Genomic DNA, 20,381 nt, shown 5'->3' with positions numbered 1-20,381 from the left:
CTATCTATCTATCTATCTATCTATCTATCTATCTATCTATCTATCTATCTATCTATCTATCTATCTATCTATCTATCTATCTATCTATCTATCTTGCGCTGTTTTTCAATGGAATTGAGTGATAAAGGTATTTTTCTAATTTTAAAAGTGAAATCTGATGAGCTGATGTCAATTGTATGCAGATTTTCCATGTAGAGGATAAGAGATGATATACTTCTTCTTTACGAAATTTTTTAAAAATTAAATCCTCAAGTTGAAATCATGAAAACATTGAACACACTCTTTATATCAAGCAACACTAAACATAATAATCCAAATTGAATATGATAAATTCACAGTAGTGGATTGAACAGGACTCTTCAGAATGATTTGTTTGGACACAGAAATAAACTCGTCTCCTCTATATATAGTTTTTCAAACCGAAAATTCAAGAATATTCTCCTGCAGGAAAGAATTATCCCTCTTTCATTAACTGACTCTTCTTTGTAGCAACTGGAAGCCTCTAGAATGTAAACAACTTCCTGTTTACAATTGTCTGCCAACCTTGACGCGTACTTCCCTCTGACGCTATTTATTATGCTAATCAACAAGCCGCTCCTCGTGAAAATTCGAAGTCGTAAATGTGAAATATTTCCCTATTGAATGAACACGTCATCACATTTTGATAACACAATGATGGACTTGAATGATCTTTTGAATGGAACCACTAAATCAAACGAATTTTAAAATCATGTTTATTTTATACAATTTAGTTGTATTCATTTATGTTGCATACAATTATGTTGAATATATGTAAGTTGAATATATGTGTATTGTACACATTTAAGTTGTAGATTGAGGCTTTACAGATGATCTTTTAGGAAACTAACCAACATACTAGAAATAAGTGACTCAGATAACCGTCTTATTTGGACGTGTAAGAGAACGTCGAACCAGCCAGTTGTTTAGGGTTAAAATGGTTGCGCCATGATGTGGTCGGATCAAAGAAAATCGATTGTATTGACATCATGGTTTATCTCTGACACCAACTGGTGTGGACACAATACGAACTGTAGAGTCTCATGCCTTTCACGAAACACCATCCAAAATTGCTTTGCGCCGATGAAATGACGGGGAACCAATGCCCGTAAAATTGTGAAACTTTCCTGGTTACAAATAGGATAAACCTCTTTTCGTGCAAGACTCTGAAGGTAACGCTCTGTTCTGAAGTAACTTCGTTTAGACACCCCAGCAGAGTTATCTAGATCTAATTAGGGCCAGGATTGACTTCACCATTAGTCCAACGACGAAACAGTCTGTTGAAAAGGAAATAAACTTGACCTTGAGTTTTCAGAGCAGGAGACTGTTGAGTTTGCAAAACATTCTCCGTGCTACAAGGTCATAACGAGATTTGAGTTCGTCTGCCGAATAATTTGTTCAATATTTTACGTTATATATTCACATTCACCTTCACACCCAAGGTCTGGTGAACCGTTGGGGCACCACACATGATCTGTCAACCATATTTCTCCATTCCTCTCTTTTGTCTTTGATAGAATCTCTTTGAAAGACAGGCCCGTCCATGTTCTCTTTCCAATCGCTGTCTCTGTCTGCCTCTATCTTTCCAATCGCTGTCTCTGTCTGCCTCTATCTTTCCAATCGCTGTCTCTGTCTGCCTCTATCTTTCCAATCGCTGTCTCTGTCTGCCTCTATCTTTCCAATCGCTGTCTCTGTCTGCTTCTATCTTTCCAATCGCTGTCTCTGTCTGCTTCTATCTTTCCAATCGCTGTCTCTGTCTGCCTCTATCTTTCCAATCGCTGTCTCTGTCTGCTTCTATCTTTCCAATCGCTGTCTCTGTCTGCTTCTATCTTTCCAATCGCTGTCTCTGTCTGCTTCTATCTTTCCAAGCGCTGTCTCTGTCTGCCTCTATCTTTCCAATCGCTGTCTCTGTCTGCTTCTATCTTTCCAATCGCTGTCTCTGTCTGCTTCTATCTTTCCAATCGCTGTCTCTGTCTGCCTCTATCTTTCCAATCGCTGTCTCTGTCTGCTTCTATCTTTCCAATCGCTGTCTCTGTCTGCTTCTATCTTTCCAATCGCTGTCTCTGTCTGCTTCTATCTTTCCAAGCGCTGTCTCTGTCTGCCTCTATCTTTCCAAGCGCTGTCTCTGTCTACCTCTATCTTTCCAAGCGCTGTCTCTGTCTGCCTCTTCTTTTCCCGGCACCTAGGACACTGTAATATGGCCACACAGTTCCAGTTGGTCAAAAAACTCTGAGGCCCAATTGACGTTCTCATCTTGCTTTTAATGTCCTCGTTTGTGATGCGGTCTTTGAATGTATATAGTATTTCCTGTTTTTTGTTGGGAAAAAAGAGGGGTTGGGGTGGAGAATAATCCTAAACCAAACACTTGGTTGTTAAAGTATCGCGCAATAATACAAGATTCTCATGTTACTTGAGGAAAGTGAATAATTATTTTTATGTGAAAAGACGCGTCGCTTGTTGCTATTAACAACGCTGTGTGGTCGAACTATTCGAGAAGGGTGTAATGTAATGAAACAAAGCTTAATAAAGTTACTGGGATCTTATTAAAACGACGTTGTATTAAAATGTTAGAAAATGCATACACTGTACAGGGAAGGGAAGAAGGTTTGAGGATGTTTCAAAACTTAGTGCAGCATTGTGTTTGGGAATGTTTGTACATGAACACTTAGTGCAGCATTGTGTTTGGGAATGTTTGTATATGGACACTTAGTGCAGCATTGTGTTTGGGAATGTTTGTACATGAACACTTAGTGCAGCATTGTGTTTGGGAATGTTTGTACATAAACACTTAGAGCAGCATTGTGTCTTTAGTCGTTACAAAACTTGAGGTCGTTGTATTCTATTGGGAAAGAAAAATATGTTCCTGTTCTTATTACAAAACAAACTGTGCCATTGAATGATCCAAGATTCTGTGCTCTCTTCTTACAGACTTGTATCACGCAAGTGTGTTAGGCACTAGTTCTAGAATAGCTACACCGCTACAGACAACACATTCCTGCTTCAGATGACCTTAAGATGACCTTATGAACCAAAACGTTTTAGAATCAAACGTTTGTATCATCTGTTTAGTTTCCTAACCATCTTGTCTCCCTAGGATTACAAAAAAAAGGCAGCAAGTTGTAGTGGCAATGTGAATGTTCCCGTGTTGATTATGGACTCAAAGAAACGGGTCGATAAGCCGTTAAAATGGAAATGGGTGGCGTTACAGTCACTCCATCTGTCAGTACAACCTTCCTGGACTGTATGACGTCATTCAGACGCAATGTGCTTTAGGGATACAGAGAATGCCACTTTTAGTTCATCAGCCCCTTCTCATGTCCTGTATGTTTGATGATAGTTTTATTTCAAACAGATTTCAGGTATTTTTATAATCTGTTTGACTGTTTATGTGTCTTGCTGGAAGAAATAAATGTGTCTCTAATTAGTCACCGATTTGCGATATGCACTCTAGAAACTCTCAGTCAGGTCTGAACAGGCCTCTTACATCAATATTAGCACACACAAAATAAATCTAATATATGTATATCAGTAGCATTATCACTAGCCTACACATTCGATTGGCACTAGCACTGGCCTATATTTTAAAACAAAACATTCAAATATTTTCCAATGGTTAGACCTTCTTTTTTTTTTTAAGTTAATGAAATATTTAAATGCGAGTTCATGGTAAAAAGTTTTTTTGTTTCCTCAAGACACAAAACTAAAAGTAAGATTATGATTTTCTAATAACAAGACACAAAACTAAAAGTAAGATTATGATTTTCTAATTACAAGACACAAAACTAAAAGTAAGATTATGATTTTCTAATTACAAGACACAAAACTAAAAGTAAGATTATGATTTTCTAATTACAAGACACAAAACTAAAAGTAAGATTATGATTTTCTAATTACAATCAACTTATTCGGGACGACATTTACTAAGGTGTAAACATGGGCATTAACTCTGCTGAGTAGTCCTTAAATTTACAAGCGTCTCAAGTCTCAATGACAACACGCAGACAGACAGACAGAGAGGAAACCAGTCACCAGAGAAGCAGTTCTATTTGAAGTCGTCCTATCTCCCTGATTCCGAATATAATCCACAAATTGCGCTCACAGTTTGTGTGTGAGAATATGTGACAGGAATTATGGGATTTCTTTCTCAGCCCTTACTGGAAATGGTTTAGAGAGTGTGTGTGTGTTTTGTTATGTGATTACAATGAGCGGTCACTGGTGTGAAGGAGATTGGGTCGAGGCTTCACAAATTTGATTTTCTAGTCTTTTAAGCTAAAAAAAAAAGCATAAAAAAAATTTCGGACTTTCGAAAAATGTGTAAGCACTAATGTAGTACATATTACACATTGAGACGTGAGCTGAACTTATAAAGTCTAAGGAGCCAATGTTAATATGAGACTGCATTGGTCTCTGTAAGTTCGGCAACGCTGGAATCAAACGAACCACTGTCATTTAAATCGTGTTTCTTGTTAAATCAAACGAACCACTGCCATTTAGATTGTGTTTCTTGTTAAATCAAACGAACCACTGCCATTTAGATTGTGTTTCTTGTTAAATCAAACGAACCACTGCCATTTAGATTTTGTTTGTTGTTAAACCAAATGCATTGCAACATCTGTTCTAATGCTATACAAGAGCTCAGGGGTGTCTGAAATAATAATATAATAATACCACGAGTTTCCAAGCAAACGGCTAGCCCTAACCGTACAATTCATTTTCTAAATCGCCAATAACGCTCATAAAGATTCCACAAAGCCAGCCTGCCATAGCCACAGTGCTAGTTAGATAAACACAACATCAAGATAACGAAATGGCTGAAGGTTGACGCCCACATATTAATCGGAAATCAATGAGCTCGTTTGTGATGAAAAAAAAAAAGAACATTATAGCAGATGTTGTCCTTCCATTTGGTAAGGAAGTGTTTTATGGCTTCTACTCATAGACGTCTTAATGACTTTACATGCCTCCAGGGACAGGTTGTGACCCTTGACCTCTAACCACGCAACCTGTCGTACTAATGACGCAAAATATAAACACAAATCGATCATGTAATTTTGTTTTTAATGTGATGTTAACTTCTACAGAATTGATCATGTTCCGGGTTACCTCCCTTGCAAAAATTATGGTGAATTAAATACAAATAAATTGATTGATTAATGTATTAAAAAATGCTATGTTTGATTTGGTAACGCCGTTACTCACGAGTAAGCAGAACTGTAGACCTTTGGGTAGGTTCATTGAATTCCTGGCGTTACGCACGCAAGCTATTTGTGAAATATTCAGATGTCGGTCCTTACGTGGACTTCAAGTGGCTTCTAGAGCGGGGATGTTCTCGAGAAACTTTTTTGACGTTTTGTTTTTTGTGTCCAATGTTTGCCATGAGATTGTGAGGCCAGTAGAAAGAAGAGTAACGTTTTCTATCCTCAGGTAGTATCAGGTAGTATCAGGTCACTCAGGTGTCCATCTGTTGGATTCTCAAACCCATGTTTTCACAATATTCCTGAAATCATGGACTTAACCTACAAGGGAATAGAGCTACTAATATGTCACTAGTAAACAAGAAAAAGTAGTGCTCCTTTCCGATCTTACAATCTACAGGGCAGCAGATAATGTCAAAGTCATCTGTTTCTACAGCCGACGGCTAACAAAGGTGTCATGTGGCCAGCACAACTTTCCCCAAGTCATGTGAAATACCTATTTGAATTTAGTGGGCATCCTAAAAATCACACTAAAATTCAAAATCCCAGTCTACACCAAGATTTGAACCCGAGACCATTCGGTTGGAAACTTGTTAATTGTACCATATCCCCTACTACTATGTCACAACTTGTTAATTGTACCATGTCCCCTACTACTATGTCACAACTTGTTAATTGTACCATGTCCCCTACTACTATGTCACAACTTGTTAATTGTACCATGTCCCCTACTACTATGTCACAACTTGTTAATTGTACCATGTCCCCTACTACTATGTCACAACTTGTTAATTGTACCATATCCCCTGATATTATGTCACAACTTGTTAATTGTACCATGTCCCCTGATACTACGTCACACTCACAACTTGTTAATTGTACCATTATAATTGATTGTCATTTAAAATGGACTATATTGAGACTTAATTCAGAAATGATACTCAATCAAAGATCTTTGAATGCCCTTGTAGACAAGAAGCAATGCGCCTAAGAGTATATTAATTTATTTATATCACGTGATAACTCAGTTGGAAATGTTCACAGTGTCAAGAACATTCTTGTAAAAGATCACTGTCGCCAACTAAATAATAAACAAGGTTACAAAGAGAGTTTGTGTAGAAACACAAACTCAAAATCGGCCCCTGATATTCTTTCTGAAAATATTGAAACCTGCCTTTTTACCTGCCTCAGTGAACCACTTCTGGGGCCGATTTAAAGTTTATGTTTCCACGCAAACTGTCTTTTTAACCTGTAATGGTATGAGTTCAAAACATATAAATTAAATAAACAGCCCATTGGTTTCATATAAAATTGAAAAAAAAACACATCTGTGATTCCTGTTTCATGAAACACTTTGCTAAGGGTCTAGTGAAGGGCTAGTGACGGGCTGTTGTGTCGAGAGGCAGCGAAATTCTCAATGTGAACATTAGAAGGAGCTCTTAGCAACAAATAATCCACTCAGATGTTAGCACTAATGGACTATTGATTCGGACAAAATGACCGGTCTTTACGGCAGTCCTTTTCCTTCCTATCGTCGGACACACGTTTCCTGGTCAGTAATCAAAGTGCCTTACACTTAGTGAGGAAGTTCTTGACCAGCTGAGACCTGTCTCGTTACACCAGGGAAGTAAAATAGACAAATAATGAAGTCGTCATTAAAAGTACTATATACTGTTTTTTTAAAAACATGCAAACATTTAGTTAACTTTCTGTCGTTCCGTCGTTAAATTTTTTTGAAGTAAGCCGTAGTATTTGAACCTCCGTCAAGAAAAAGACTGGTGCATACGACCTACGCCATGGCTGCCTGGTCGTGTGGTTTGCGCGCTGGACTGTCGTTCGGATTTATCGACGATCGAGGGTTCAAACCCTGCCCGCTCCCATCCCCCGTCGTCCTGCGAGAGGTTTGGACTAGGAAGTAAACTCTGAAGGAACATCCGAATTATGTAAAACATTTTACAAACAAACAAAGCCTGCAGTGTTTATTGCTATTAATAGTGAATAGTTGTAAAAATGGTGATTTTTTATGAAAAAACTGCTTGCATAATTGATTAAAAAAATTAGAGGGTTATGATCAAAAATATCATGATGTCCGATTTTCATTTTCTCTTCTAGTTTCTGAGGTCTGAACGGGACGGACGGACAGACAGGCCGCACAAAACTAATATTAGCGTCTTTTCTCCTTTCGGGGGCCTGCTAAAAATACATAAAACATTTATTTGAGAGAATTAAAAAGTGAACATCTTACAAGTTGTACAAAATCAATTGAAGTGTGAAACATTGAGTTGTGAAGTGACCGTCTGGTGACAAAATACAGGTCTGGAATAAACTTCTCTTTCTGCTGGACATAAGATCTAGGTCTAGAATAAACTTCTCTTTCTGCTGGACATAAGATCTAGGTCTGGAATAAACTTCTCTTTCTGCTGGACATAAGATCTAGGTCTAGAATAAACTTCTCTTTCTGCTGGACATAAGATCTAGGTCTAGAATAAACTTCTCTTTCTGCTGGACATAAGATCTAGGTCTAGAATAAACTTCTCTTTCTGCTGGACATAAGATCTAGGTCTAGAATAAACTTCTCTTTCTGCTGGACATAAGATCTAGGTCTAGAATAAACTTCTCTTTCTGCTGGACATAAGATCTAGGTCTAGAATAAACTTCTCTTTCTGCTGGACATAAGATCTAGGTCTAGAAAAAACTTCTCTTTCTGTGGGACATAAGATCTAGGTCTAGAATAAACTTCTCTTTCTGTGGGACATAAGATCTAGGTCTAGAATAAACTTCTCTTTCTGTGGGACATAAGATCTAGGTCTAGAATAAACTTCTCTTTCTGTGGGACATAAGATCTAGGTCTAGAATAAACTTCTCTTTCTGACTATGTTAATGTTAGATAATTTGTCAAAGATATGTCTCTGACCTGGATGGAAAACTTGAAAGGTTTGCCCCCCTCCCCCTTGCACTGTAACAGAAAACGGAGTCAGACATTCATTTCTACTTTAGTCTGCGAGATATAATATAATCAGGGCAACCGTTATGACTTTTCGAATGGAAGAACAGATCACACGAGACTGATTGGTTACAGTCCATTAGCCTTCATTTCAGCATGATTTATACATTAGGTTTCTAATTCTGATATTTGTGTGTATAAGCGTGGAAAAAGATTGCATATAGTTATTGTGTAAACTATAATGTAAGCCCCAGTTTGAGTCACATGACAAAGTGTTTAGTTTAGCCCAAGTGACATTAACAAAAGTTTAAAAGTTTGCATTTTATAGACAAAGTTTCTAAGTTAGCCCAAATGACATACAGAAACTAACTTAGTTTGAATTTTATGACAAGGTTTTGCTTTATTTTCAGGATTGACGTCTACGACTATACCAATGTACCTGGCTGAATGCTCCCCGACCTATGCCAGAGGAAGTCTGGTCTCTACAAATATAGCCATGGTAGCCTTTGGTCAGTTCATGGCAAATGTAGTTGATGGGATATTTGGAGTGGATGCTCAGGATGGATGGAGGTCAGTTTAAAAATATGTATAGACCCTTATAGATATTGGTAGTGATGTCCAGCAGTATCTTTCGAAGGCCAGCTGTTCTTCTGTATGTCAGTTAAGGCAAGAGCCAGAAGTGGTCTTTAGAGCGTTTCCCAGGATGTACTTCTATTATGCTGTCTTGCTTTACCCTCGTAAAAAAAATCGTCTTTATTGTCGACCCCATACACATTAGGTGTCCTTCCAAGCTGTCTCTGCACTGTCCACACCGCGACATTCATCAGAACATCGTTCTGTGTAGAGCGGCCTTGACATTGTAAGCCCATGCTGGAGGCGCATGTAATAAGATTGTTCGTGAAGCCTTAGTTGCGTTCTGTACAGTGCCCAGGTCTCAGAGCCCTATAGTAGGTTGGATAAGAACTAAAGACATTGATTTTTGAGTGGCCATTAACGGTCATTTGAGGGACTGAAAAGATTCCATTGAGAGATTATTGAAAGACAGCTTCCGTTTTCCAGACCAACTCATTCATCATTCTTGTTTGACGGAGCTGCGCCAACAAGTTAAGGAATTGTTTTCCAGACCAACTCATTCATCATTCTTGTTTGATGGAGCTGCGCCAACAAGTCATAGAATTGTTTTCCAGACCAACTCATTCATCATTCTTGTTTGATGGAGCTGCGCCAACAAGTCATAGAATTGTTTTCCAGACCAACTCATTCATCATTCTTGTTTGACGGAGCTGCGCCAACAAGTCATAGAATTGTTTTCCAGACCAACTCATTCATCATTCTTGTTTGACGGAGCTGCGCCAACAAGTCATAGAATTGTTTTCCAGACCAACTCATTCATCATTCTTGTTTGACGGAGCTGCGCCAACAAGTCATAGAATTGTTTTCCAGACCAACTCATTCATCATTCTTGTTTGATGGAGCTGCGCCAACAAGTCATAGAATTGTTTTCCAGACCAACTCATTCATCATTCTTGTTTGATGGAGCTGCATCAACAAGTCATAGAATTGTTTTCCAGACCAACTCATTCATCATTCTTGTTTGATGGAGCTGCGCCAACAAGTCATAGAATTGTTTTCCAGACCAACTCATTCATCATTCTTGTTTGACGGAGCTGCGCCAACAAGTCATAGAATTGTTTTCCAGACCAACTCATTCATCATTCTTGTTTGATGGAGCTGCGCCAACAAGTCATAGAATTGTTTTCCAGACCAACTCATTCATCATTCTTGTTTGACGGAGCTGCGCCAACAAGTTAAAGAATTGTTTTCCAGACCAACTCATTCATCATTCTTGTTTGATGGAGCTGCGCCAACAAGTCATAGAATTGTTTTCCAGACCAACTCATTCATCATTCTTGTTTGATGGAGCTGCGCCAACAAGTCATAGAATTGTTTTCCAGACCAACTCATTCATCATTCTTGTTTGACGGAGCTGCGCCAACAAGTCATAGAATTGTTTTCCAGACCAACTCATTCATCATTCTTGTTTGACGGAGCTGCGCCAACAAGTCATAGAATTGTTTTCCAGACCAACTCATTCATCATTCTTGTTTGACGGAGCTGCGCCAACAAGTCATAGAATTGTTTTCCAGACCAACTCATTCATCATTCTTGTTTGATGGAGCTGCGCCAACAAGTCATAGAATTGTTTTCCAGACCAACTCATTCATTATTCTTGTTTGACGGAGCTGCGCCAACAAGTCATAGAATTGTTTTAGACCAACTCATTCATCATTCTTGTTTGACGGAGCTGCGCCAACAAGTCATAGAATTGTTTTCCAGACCAACTCATTCATCATTCTTGTTTGACGGAGCTGCGCCAACAAGTCATAGAATTGTTTTCCAGACCAACTCATTCATCATTCTTGTTTGACGGAGCTGCGCCAACAAGTCATAGAATTGTTTTCCAGACCAACTCATTCATCATTCTTGTTTGACGGAGCTGCGCCAACAAGTCATAGAATTGTTTTCCAGACCAACTCATTCATCATTCTTGTTTGACGGAGCTGCGCCAACAAGTCATAGAATTGTTTTCTATTCGTTCAAACATTCAATATCTGAAAAGTCTTAGTTTATATTATGCAAAGATGGAAAAAATTAAAATTGTAACGTTTGACTTCATAGAGAGTGTCAGAACTATTAATTGAATTAATTCAACTGTGTGGTAGACCTTCACCTGTGTTCATTTTTTGCTGTTTTATTGAACTTGTAAGCTCAGGTCGTAACTCTAACAAAGCCCAAACAACCGCACGTTAAGTATGTGTGTGTGGGTGTGTTTGAGATCTAAGCAAACTGTGTATATGTTTGTTTGTGTTGGTATTGGTGCGTATGAATATGTGTGTGTCAGCGGGAGTGAGTTTATCTCAACAACTTCTATTCAAGACATACTGCATTACGTAAACATCATAAAATAGTGATATCTGATCGCCTAGAATAAAAACGTTACTAGAAAAGAAATAGAATTCCCCCCAACGCTAGAATACAATCATCATTCATAAAAGGTAAACATCTGTGTGGGAGTAACATCGATCGTCCAGGAACTATTTAAAGTTTTTAAAAATCTACTGTAATCGTAAACAAGAAAGATGGCTGCATTAAAATAAGAAAAACATTTGTAAAAATACTTTTAAAAAATATACAAAGTTTATAAGAAGTGTAATTGTATCAGTTAGTTTGGATAAGTCATATAATTCAATTTGTAATAGATCTAGAATCTAGACCAACAACAATAAATATGTGCAAGTAATAAGATTTTTACCAATTGTTTTTGTTTAACGCTATTTCTCAATAAGCTTTGATCCTATCACTTATCTGGACCAGTTGGGAAAATTGGGGGGGGGGGGGGGGGGATGGAGAAGAAAGAAAGGGTTATCTGGGTGGAATTTTTTTAAAAAAAGGGAACAACCTGAATTCGAAATCGTGGCTCACGCTTCCTCGGACAGACTTGCTAATCATCCTGCTAGTGAGATTCTCATGACTAAAGAAGATTGTGTAGTTATGTATTGTTTATTGCAATTTAGAGTGGCGACCTGTAAAGGAGATTAATTCAGCTATACCATCATTTCAGCCAAGTACAATTTCTTTCCCTTGTTCGAGATACCAAACAAAATACGTAATTACCAATAGTTTTAAATTGATTGTTGTCAGGTCAAAGAAATAATGGTGCAAATGTTCATGTTGATCCGAGATCCGGGTATGGAGGAAATAATATGTACAAACTTTTTGACCAGACAGACAGAGTGAGTTTTTTGTAACAATTAACTCATAATAAAAGCAACAATTTACAAACTCTCTACATTTAAATATTTATGGTAGGCTGTTATTCAGGAAACTTCTGTCCGATCCACCCCCAGCCACTTTCCCCATTACCAAGTCATCATTGGCTTGTAAAATTATTTGATCAAAAGCCTGTAAGTAAAATATTTACATTTCTCTATGTATGTTGGTTGAGTTGCTATACCACAATAGGCCTGTTCTTTTACATTCTGCTATTCAGCCATACTTCATTCTCAAGCAATTCTTCTGAAGATTTTTTTATTTCCATCAATGTAATTCTTTAACATTGTGTTCCGGGGAGAGAGAGAGAGAGAGAGAAGGAAAGAGATCGGACCGTTTAATTTAAATGTATTATTACATACACTAATTCACGTGCTCAAAATATATACATATTATCAAAATAAGATTTTGTAGCCAATTCACCAACTGTAGGTCAACCATTCGACAGATTTTATCAAATCCGGTAGGCCAGTGTCACAACATTTTGATGGTATGACGTGTTGTGATGCCGGGGATTTTATTTTACTTTTATTTTGCGTTCATTGATGGACAGTTGTGAGCAAATGTTGACAGCTTTGCCAGTCAAGAGGGTAAGGAGTGAGCTCGACCAATGTGCTTCAGGTAGACCGGATGTTGTAGCTATTTCTTCAAATCTTATGAGATACGAGTCCATATTGTCAATGTTTTCGTTGAAAGCCGATATTTTGTTCATTAATCTGTATTTTTCAAACATACTTGAGTGACCTTGAATTGAAATGCTTTCTTTATTTTGCCTTTCGAATTCCATTTTTTCTTTTTCATGTTGTCTTTGCTTTTCGGCGTCTTGCAATTTTTTTTCTTCTAATTGCATGCGTTTTTCAGATTCTTGCCTTTGTTTTTCAGATTCTTGCCTTTGTTTTTCAGATTCTTGTCTTTGTTTTTCAGCTTCTTGCCTTTGTTTTTCAGCTTCTTGCCTTTGTTTTTCAGCTTCTTGCTCTTGATATTCTTTCTCTTCTTGTTTCTCTGCCCACTGGTCTGGCTTTGAAATTTGCTTTTCTTTGGCAAATTCTATTAATTCGAAGAATCGTTGTGTTCTAGAACTGGAAGCCATATTTAATTTTTTGTTAGTTTCTTGTATTGGAGCAAAAAGTTCAATATCTGGATTTTGGCTTTATCTCAGATATAATAATAATATAGTGACAAAGTTCTTGAAGCCTCAATTTGCTAATAAATTCTTGACAGTAGACTTGTAGTTACTGGAGTCGTATGATTGAATATATAGATCTATTGAGCCGATGTACTTTTTACTGGTTTAACAGTTGGTTAAATCTGGTCTTCTGTTTACTTTGTGCTGCACAAATGATTATTTACTGGTCTTCTTTGTAATGCCAGTTATTTGATTTACTGGTCTTTTATATTGCCAGTTATTTGCTTTACGGGTCTTTTAATATTGCCAGTTATTTGCTTTACTGGTCTTTTAATAATGCCAGTTATTTGCTTTACTGGTCTTTTAATAATGCCAGTTATTATGTATATTGGTCTTATTCCTTTTGCCAATTACATATAATAATAGTTTTCGTGAGTTAGACGTAACTCTGACGAAAATCTTTATAAAAGAATTATCGATAACCAACTGACCTGTTAAACACAGAAATTCTGTCCTCCGTTAAATAAGAATGAAGTTCCTTTGAAGAGTTTTAGAAATTGGTCCTAGGTCTTGAATAAATTTCGTTAAAAGTTGTCCATGAACTTTTGTTAGTCGGAGAGTGCCAAATATGTCACAACATTTTGATGGTATGACGTGTTGTGATGCCGGGGATTTTACTTGAATTCAATAGTTAACAAAAATGACGATCTAGAATTACAATTGATGATTCTTTTGATAAAACAAAACTCTGGAACTTTATTTAAACACAACGTAAGTACAGTTTATGTACAAATTACAAATCAATGAGCATGGAACATATTACAAAGGCTTTTCAAACAGAGCTCTTAGAAACGTGACTGACTACAAGGACATTATTTATTCGACTGACTTTACTTTCCTACTACCGCCAATTCTCTGGCGCTAACTCTTTTCAAAAATGTCTTTGTTTAAATTCAAATCAACCAATAGATTTTAAACATACTAATTACGTCCCTTGGGTAAATCCTGACTTGAATGTCAAATGTCTAAATTTGAGGATTAAATCCCGAGACTCATGTCGAGGGCTTATATTTCTTTTAAAAGTGAAATGTACAAACAATTCTATAATGTAATCTGTGACATATTACCCCCCCCTCCATTTAGCATTTGTATGGTAATAGAAATGCTCATATGTATTAAAATTATTTAAATATATACAAAATACCATACATGAAATTATAGAAAAATGGTTGAGGTAACATATGACAAAATAAAGTCAACTTGGAGATAATAACAAAAAAAATGTAAATGCAGTGAATAAAATTATTGATGACTTTGAATACCTGTTTCACTATTCAAGTGGTTATGAAAATGAGACAATGCTTGTCATGAACAATATCAAAAGTTGTACAAAGCATAATACTTGGATAAATTAAATCTTGAATTGAATAAGTTATGAAGCTTCATGATGAAATTAAAATATGACATTATAACTCATTTGGTTAGTACTAATGTGAAAATGTGTACATGGAAAAATATATTGCATATGAAAAATTGACATAGAAAAAATAATTGTGATAGTTCATGACAATCTTCTGAGAAAATAATACTCAATGTGATATAAATCTCAACATGTGTGAAGCAATGAAAAATTACAATTGTCTGTCATGTATCTGTACTATTATAATAGGATATATGCAATAATATTCGACCTGAAATAAAATACCTGAAATAAAATGCACATGATTTAAAAATTAAAATGTCTGATGCATGTCATATGCAAAGATGCTGAAACATAATAAACAAAGTATCTTGAATGAGTGACCTTCCTCAGTGGGTTGCTTTGTGCTAAAAATAAATGGAACATCTGATATAGAATACCTGTGGAAAAAATGAGTAGACAAATTAATTGATTAAGTACAACTGAATACTGTTCTTCCTTGACGAGTATGAATGATAATGGATCAAGTGGCACTAAATATGCTATAGTACATATGTAGAGTAGAAATGTAAAGTTCGGAACCTTTCTGAATTGCCGACATGGATGTGCATGTGCGTTTTCTAAACTTGAAGAAAAGGTCTTTCAGTTTATGAAGCTGTTGTCTCCATGTCATAATGATCTCACAGATAATGTCTGATTGAACCGCGTTTGAGTTTGGTGAAAATAAGAACTGTCCGAAACCAAAACTCAATTTTCTGGTTGATGAACTTTGACGCTGTAGAACAATGGTAGCGGAATGCTTTGCATTAGAATGTTCAATAGAGCAATGACTGAACATGTCTGAGTTCAATCGGTCAATACAGCAATGTTGAAGAAGTTCATTTGTTCCTTTCTGAAGAAAAGTTGCCCCTTGAATAGAAGGAGGATGAAACTTGGTGTTGTCAATGTTGTTGCTCTCTGAGTTGTTTTCAAATTGCAGTACTGGAAATGTTTCAGAAACACCGGTAAAGAAATCTGCATGGTCTGGAAACACTTTAATGTTCTTTACTTTCTGTAGTGCTATGTCATCCAGAGTGATGACCTTGGGAATGTCAATGTTATTTGATGTTGGTAATGAAACATCTATCTCAGGAATGGGTGTTGATGATGTTTCTTCTTCCTCAGGAATAGTTGCTAAGCTTGTAAAATGTTCAACTTCTGCTTTGATGTCTTCATTATCTGTTTCATGGTAATGTTCAAACATATGAACATGAAATACTCTGGTAAACTTGTTGACATTGATTTCATAAAGCAGGTTGGAAATCTTTCTGGTGATGGTAAATGGACCTTGCCATTTGTAGAATAGCTTGTTACTGAAATCTGGTAACAGTAAATTGACTTGATCTCCTTGAGCAAAATGTCTTGATTTCATGTGTTCCTGTAATATTCTTTGACTTCCAATGTTCATGGTTGTAATGGCTTCGTTAGTTGACTCACATTCTTTCAGATGAGGAATACTTGTATGAGTGGTAGAGTTAAGTTGAAAAGTTTTTCTTTTGTCTGGTATAGCCAAAGTTGATTGAGTATAAGTATCTGCTTCTGGTTCATGAGACTTGTCTTGATGGACTTCAGTTTGACCAGTTAGAGTTCTTGTATCATTGCTAGAGACTCTGGGCATGTCGTCTTGTTCTTCAAAATTCAACAATGGACATTCGGGAATTGGAGGTGGACTTATGACCGGTAGGGATGGGCTTGATGTAACTGGGGGTGTCCATGTTGAGTGTTCTTGATTGTTGCTGGCTACTGGACTAGTAACTGGTTCTGTTGCATTCTGCATAACTTGAGTAACTGAGGTAGCCATGTGATTATTTTGGCCAACTTGTTCAGGTGCCAAATGTTCTTGTTGTCTGGACATGGATCTTGTCATTACTGCCAAACATTTTTGACCTTGCTCTATGGCATTTGTCCATTCAGTAAGTTCTTGAGGGGTGCATTCTTTAACTCCTTCTATGTTTCCAATGATTAGGTCCACTGGTAGATTGGGTGTTACTAATGCTTTTGTTTGACCACTGAAGAATGGTGTGGTAACATAAATGATGGCTTCAGGCAACTTGCTGACAGTTCCGTTGAAGGCAGTGGCTTGGACGTGGTTGCCTGTGAAACGGTTTGCGTGTACGAAGCGTTCATGTACTAATGTGGACGTGCTTCCGGTGTCACGAAGAACTTCCACCTTCTTGTCTCCTACAAAGCCTGGATAAAATTTGAGACCATTGGACTTTGCAATGACTGTCATAGTTGAGTGCTCATTGTAATAGCTTCTGTTAGGCATATATTGTGGTCTGGAGTCCTGTGAATGACTTCTGTAGCGAGGTTTGTTGTTATCTGGTTTATTGTTTCCAGGTGCTTTGTTGAGATTGTATTGCTCTCTATTGCTGTATCTTTGAGTTGGTGATGTGGGTCTATCAAAATTTTGATTTTTAGAGACTGCCTGTTTTTTCCAACATTCATGAGTTTGGTGACCCTTTTTATGGCAAAATGAACATTCTGTGGTTCTGCTGCGGCATTGAGACGTGAAATGCCCTAGTTTATGACATTTGTTGCATTTGACTTTGTCATCTGACTTATATCTTGCATTTTTGTCTTGAGCAAAGCAGACAAAATTTTCTTCAACAGATGGTTTGACTGACTTGTTTGGCTAGGCTGCTCTATATTGTCTGATGATCTTGGTTAATGTCTGTATATCAGTAGGATTTCTCTCTATAATGTAGGATTGAATATCTTCTGAGTGAGCATGGGTGATGTTGTCGATAATAATATGTTGACGAAGAGCTTGGTAACTTTCTTCTATTTTGGCCATAAATACCCATCTATCAAACTACATTGACATATTAGCTACAAAAATTTGAGGATCATCATTTTGCTGTGGCCTTTCATTATAGAATTTCTTTCTATAGTTGGCTGAAGTTGCTCCGTATTGGCGCAGTAGAGCTTCCTTGATATCAGAGTAAGTGCTGCGTTCATTGATGGACAGTTGTGAGCAAATGTTGACAGCTTTGCCAGTCAAGAGGGTAAGGAGTGAGCTCGACCAATGTGCTTCAGGTAGACCGGATGTTGTAGCTATTTCTTCAAATCTTATGAGATACGAGTCCATATTGTCAATGTTTTCGTTGAAAGCCGATATTTTGTTCATTAATCTGTATTTTTCAAACATACTTGAGTGACCTTGAATTGAAATGCTTTCTTTATTTTGCCTTTCGAATTCCATTTTTTCTTTTTCATGTTGTCTTTGCTTTTCGGCGTCTTGCAATTTTTTTTCTTCTAATTGCATGCGTTTTTCAGATTCTTGCCTTTGTTTTTCAGATTCTTGCCTTTGTTTTTCAGCTTCTTGCCTTTGTTTTTCAGCTTCTTGCCTTTGTTTTTCAGCTTCTTGCTCTTGATATTCTTTCTCTTCTTGTTTCTCTGCCCACTGGTCTGGCTTTGAAATTTGCTTTTCTTTGGCAAATTCTATTAATTCGAAGAATCGTTGTGTTCTAGAACTGGAAGCCATATTTAATTTTTTGTTAGTTTCTTGTATTGGAGCAAAAAGTTCAATATCTGGATTTTGGCTTTATCTCAGATATAATAATAATATAGTGACAAAGTTCTTGAAGCCTCAATTTGCTAATAAATTCTTGACAGTAGACTTGTAGTTACTGGAGTCGTATGATTGAATATATAGATCTATTGAGCCGATGTACTTTTTACTGGTTTAACAGTTGGTTAAATCTGGTCTTCTGTTTACTTTGTGCTGCACAAATGATTATTTACTGGTCTTCTTTGTAATGCCAGTTATTTGATTTACTGGTCTTTTATATTGCCAGTTATTTGCTTTACGGGTCTTTTAATATTGCCAGTTATTTGCTTTACTGGTCTTTTAATAATGCCAGTTATTTGCTTTACTGGTCTTTTAATAATGCCAGTTATTATGTATATTGGTCTTATTCCTTTTGCCAATTACATATAATAATAGTTTTCGTGAGTTAGACGTAACTCTGACGAAAATCTTTATAAAAGAATTATCGATAACCAACTGACCTGTTAAACACAGAAATTCTGTCCTCCGTTAAATAAGAATGAAGTTCCTTTGAAGAGTTTTAGAAATTGGTCCTAGGTCTTGAATAAATTTCGTTAAAAGTTGTCCATGAACTTTTGTTAGTCGGAGAGTGCCAAATATGTCACAACATTTTGATGGTATGACGTGTTGTGATGCCGGGGATTTTACTTGAATTCAATAGTTAACAAAAATGACGATCTAGAATTACAATTGATGATTCTTTTGATAAAACAAAACTCTGGAACTTTATTTAAACACAACGTAAGTACAGTTTATGTACAAATTACAAATCAATGAGCATGGAACATATTACAAAGGCTTTTCAAACAGAGCTCTTAGAAACGTGACTGACTACAAGGACATTATTTATTCGACTGACTTTACTTTCCTACTACCGCCAATTCTCTGGCGCTAACTCTTTTCAAAAATGTCTTTGTTTAAATTCAAATCAACCAATAGATTTTAAACATACTAATTACGTCCCTTGGGTAAATCCTGACTTGAATGTCAAATGTCTAAATTTGAGGATTAAATCCCGAGACTCATGTCGAGGGCTTATATTTCTTTTAAAAGTGAAATGTACAAACAATTCTATAATGTAATCTGTGACAGCCAGGTTCATAGTGATGAACCAAATCATTGAATACACATGAATATTGACCCTGTGTTCATAATGTTACCAACGTAAGCCGCCAAAGACTACAAATTCTCTACAATCAACTCGAAAACGCTTTCGCCCCACACACGTCTATTTTGTATGGAATAAAGTTAGATTGTTGTTTTTTCATATTCTTTTGTTGGACACATTTCGGATGTTTCTTCAGATTTGAAGAGAATTACATCCTAGCCCAAACCTCACCCATGACATCATGGGAATGGAAGGGTTCGAACCCTAGGCAATCTTGAACATCGAACGACAGTCCAGAGCATACACCACACGACCTGGCTGAAACTATTGCTAATAAAAGAAATGAACAAGAAGTGAACAGACAACTTCTCTATATGCTCGTCTCATTAGTTCGTTGGTTCTAGTGATATGGACTTTTTGACATTGCTTTGTACAAAGCGTACATCCAATCACTCCGTCAGTCTGGTGCAACTAGTGTCCCCACGTTATTGCTCCTACTTCCCAGTCTCGGATTAAGTTGAATCCTTCCACAACTTCGTCCCTAACAGAACATGAAGCAACAAAACTAAATTTAACAAGTAATTAATTGATTATTGGTAATTAAGTATTTTTCTATGTAGAAAAAGGGAAATAAATCTTACATTATATATATATATATGTGTGTAAAAATGCAGTTCTTTCCATTATAGCTGGCTGGAAGAAGAAGAAGGTAGAAGGGAAACAAATCTTACAGAATGATATCTATGACCGTAAATGTGCAGCTTATATAAGCTTTGCTTTTTAAAAAGAATTTTGTAAAATTTGCTTTTTTATTTACCATTGCCCAAATCTCAAATCTGTCCCAATACTTATCATTTTATTTTATTAAGTTTTCTTATCAAGTTCCATTACATAGCATCTCCATTTCGTCTTATCATTTTTTTTTCTTCATTCTCTTTCTGACTGTATTTCATTGCCTTTAAAAGATCTATTTAAAGCATGAACACATTTTGATTGCTCAATATGTAAACAAAGAACAGATTACTGTGATTGAACTGAATCATGAAACTCTTCTATAGCTACACACACACACACACACTTCTAGCGTTCAATGCCTTGACACAAATATTTCGGCTGATTCTCTTGACGGAACACGTACATCCAATTT

The 20,381-nt window shown here is 36.6% G+C and overlaps 1 protein-coding gene across 1 annotated transcript in view; it reads left to right on the top strand.

The window, feature by feature from the left end:
- LOC106054075 (proton myo-inositol cotransporter-like) overlaps positions 1-20,381 on the top strand; it is a 144,582-nt gene that overhangs the window by 97,144 nt on the left and 27,057 nt on the right. Inside the window, exon 4 of the mRNA XM_056025222.1 lies at positions 8,568-8,727. Coding sequence (XP_055881197.1) covers positions 8,568-8,727 — 160 coding nt within the window. The remainder of the gene's footprint in view (positions 1-8,567; positions 8,728-20,381) is intronic.

This window comes from Biomphalaria glabrata, chromosome 4 (genome assembly GCF_947242115.1).
Source record: "Biomphalaria glabrata chromosome 4, xgBioGlab47.1, whole genome shotgun sequence".
Taxonomy (NCBI): Eukaryota; Metazoa; Mollusca; class Gastropoda; family Planorbidae; genus Biomphalaria; species Biomphalaria glabrata.
Note: the sequence above shows the minus strand (reverse complement) of the source record. Positions and strands in the feature narration are given on the sequence as shown.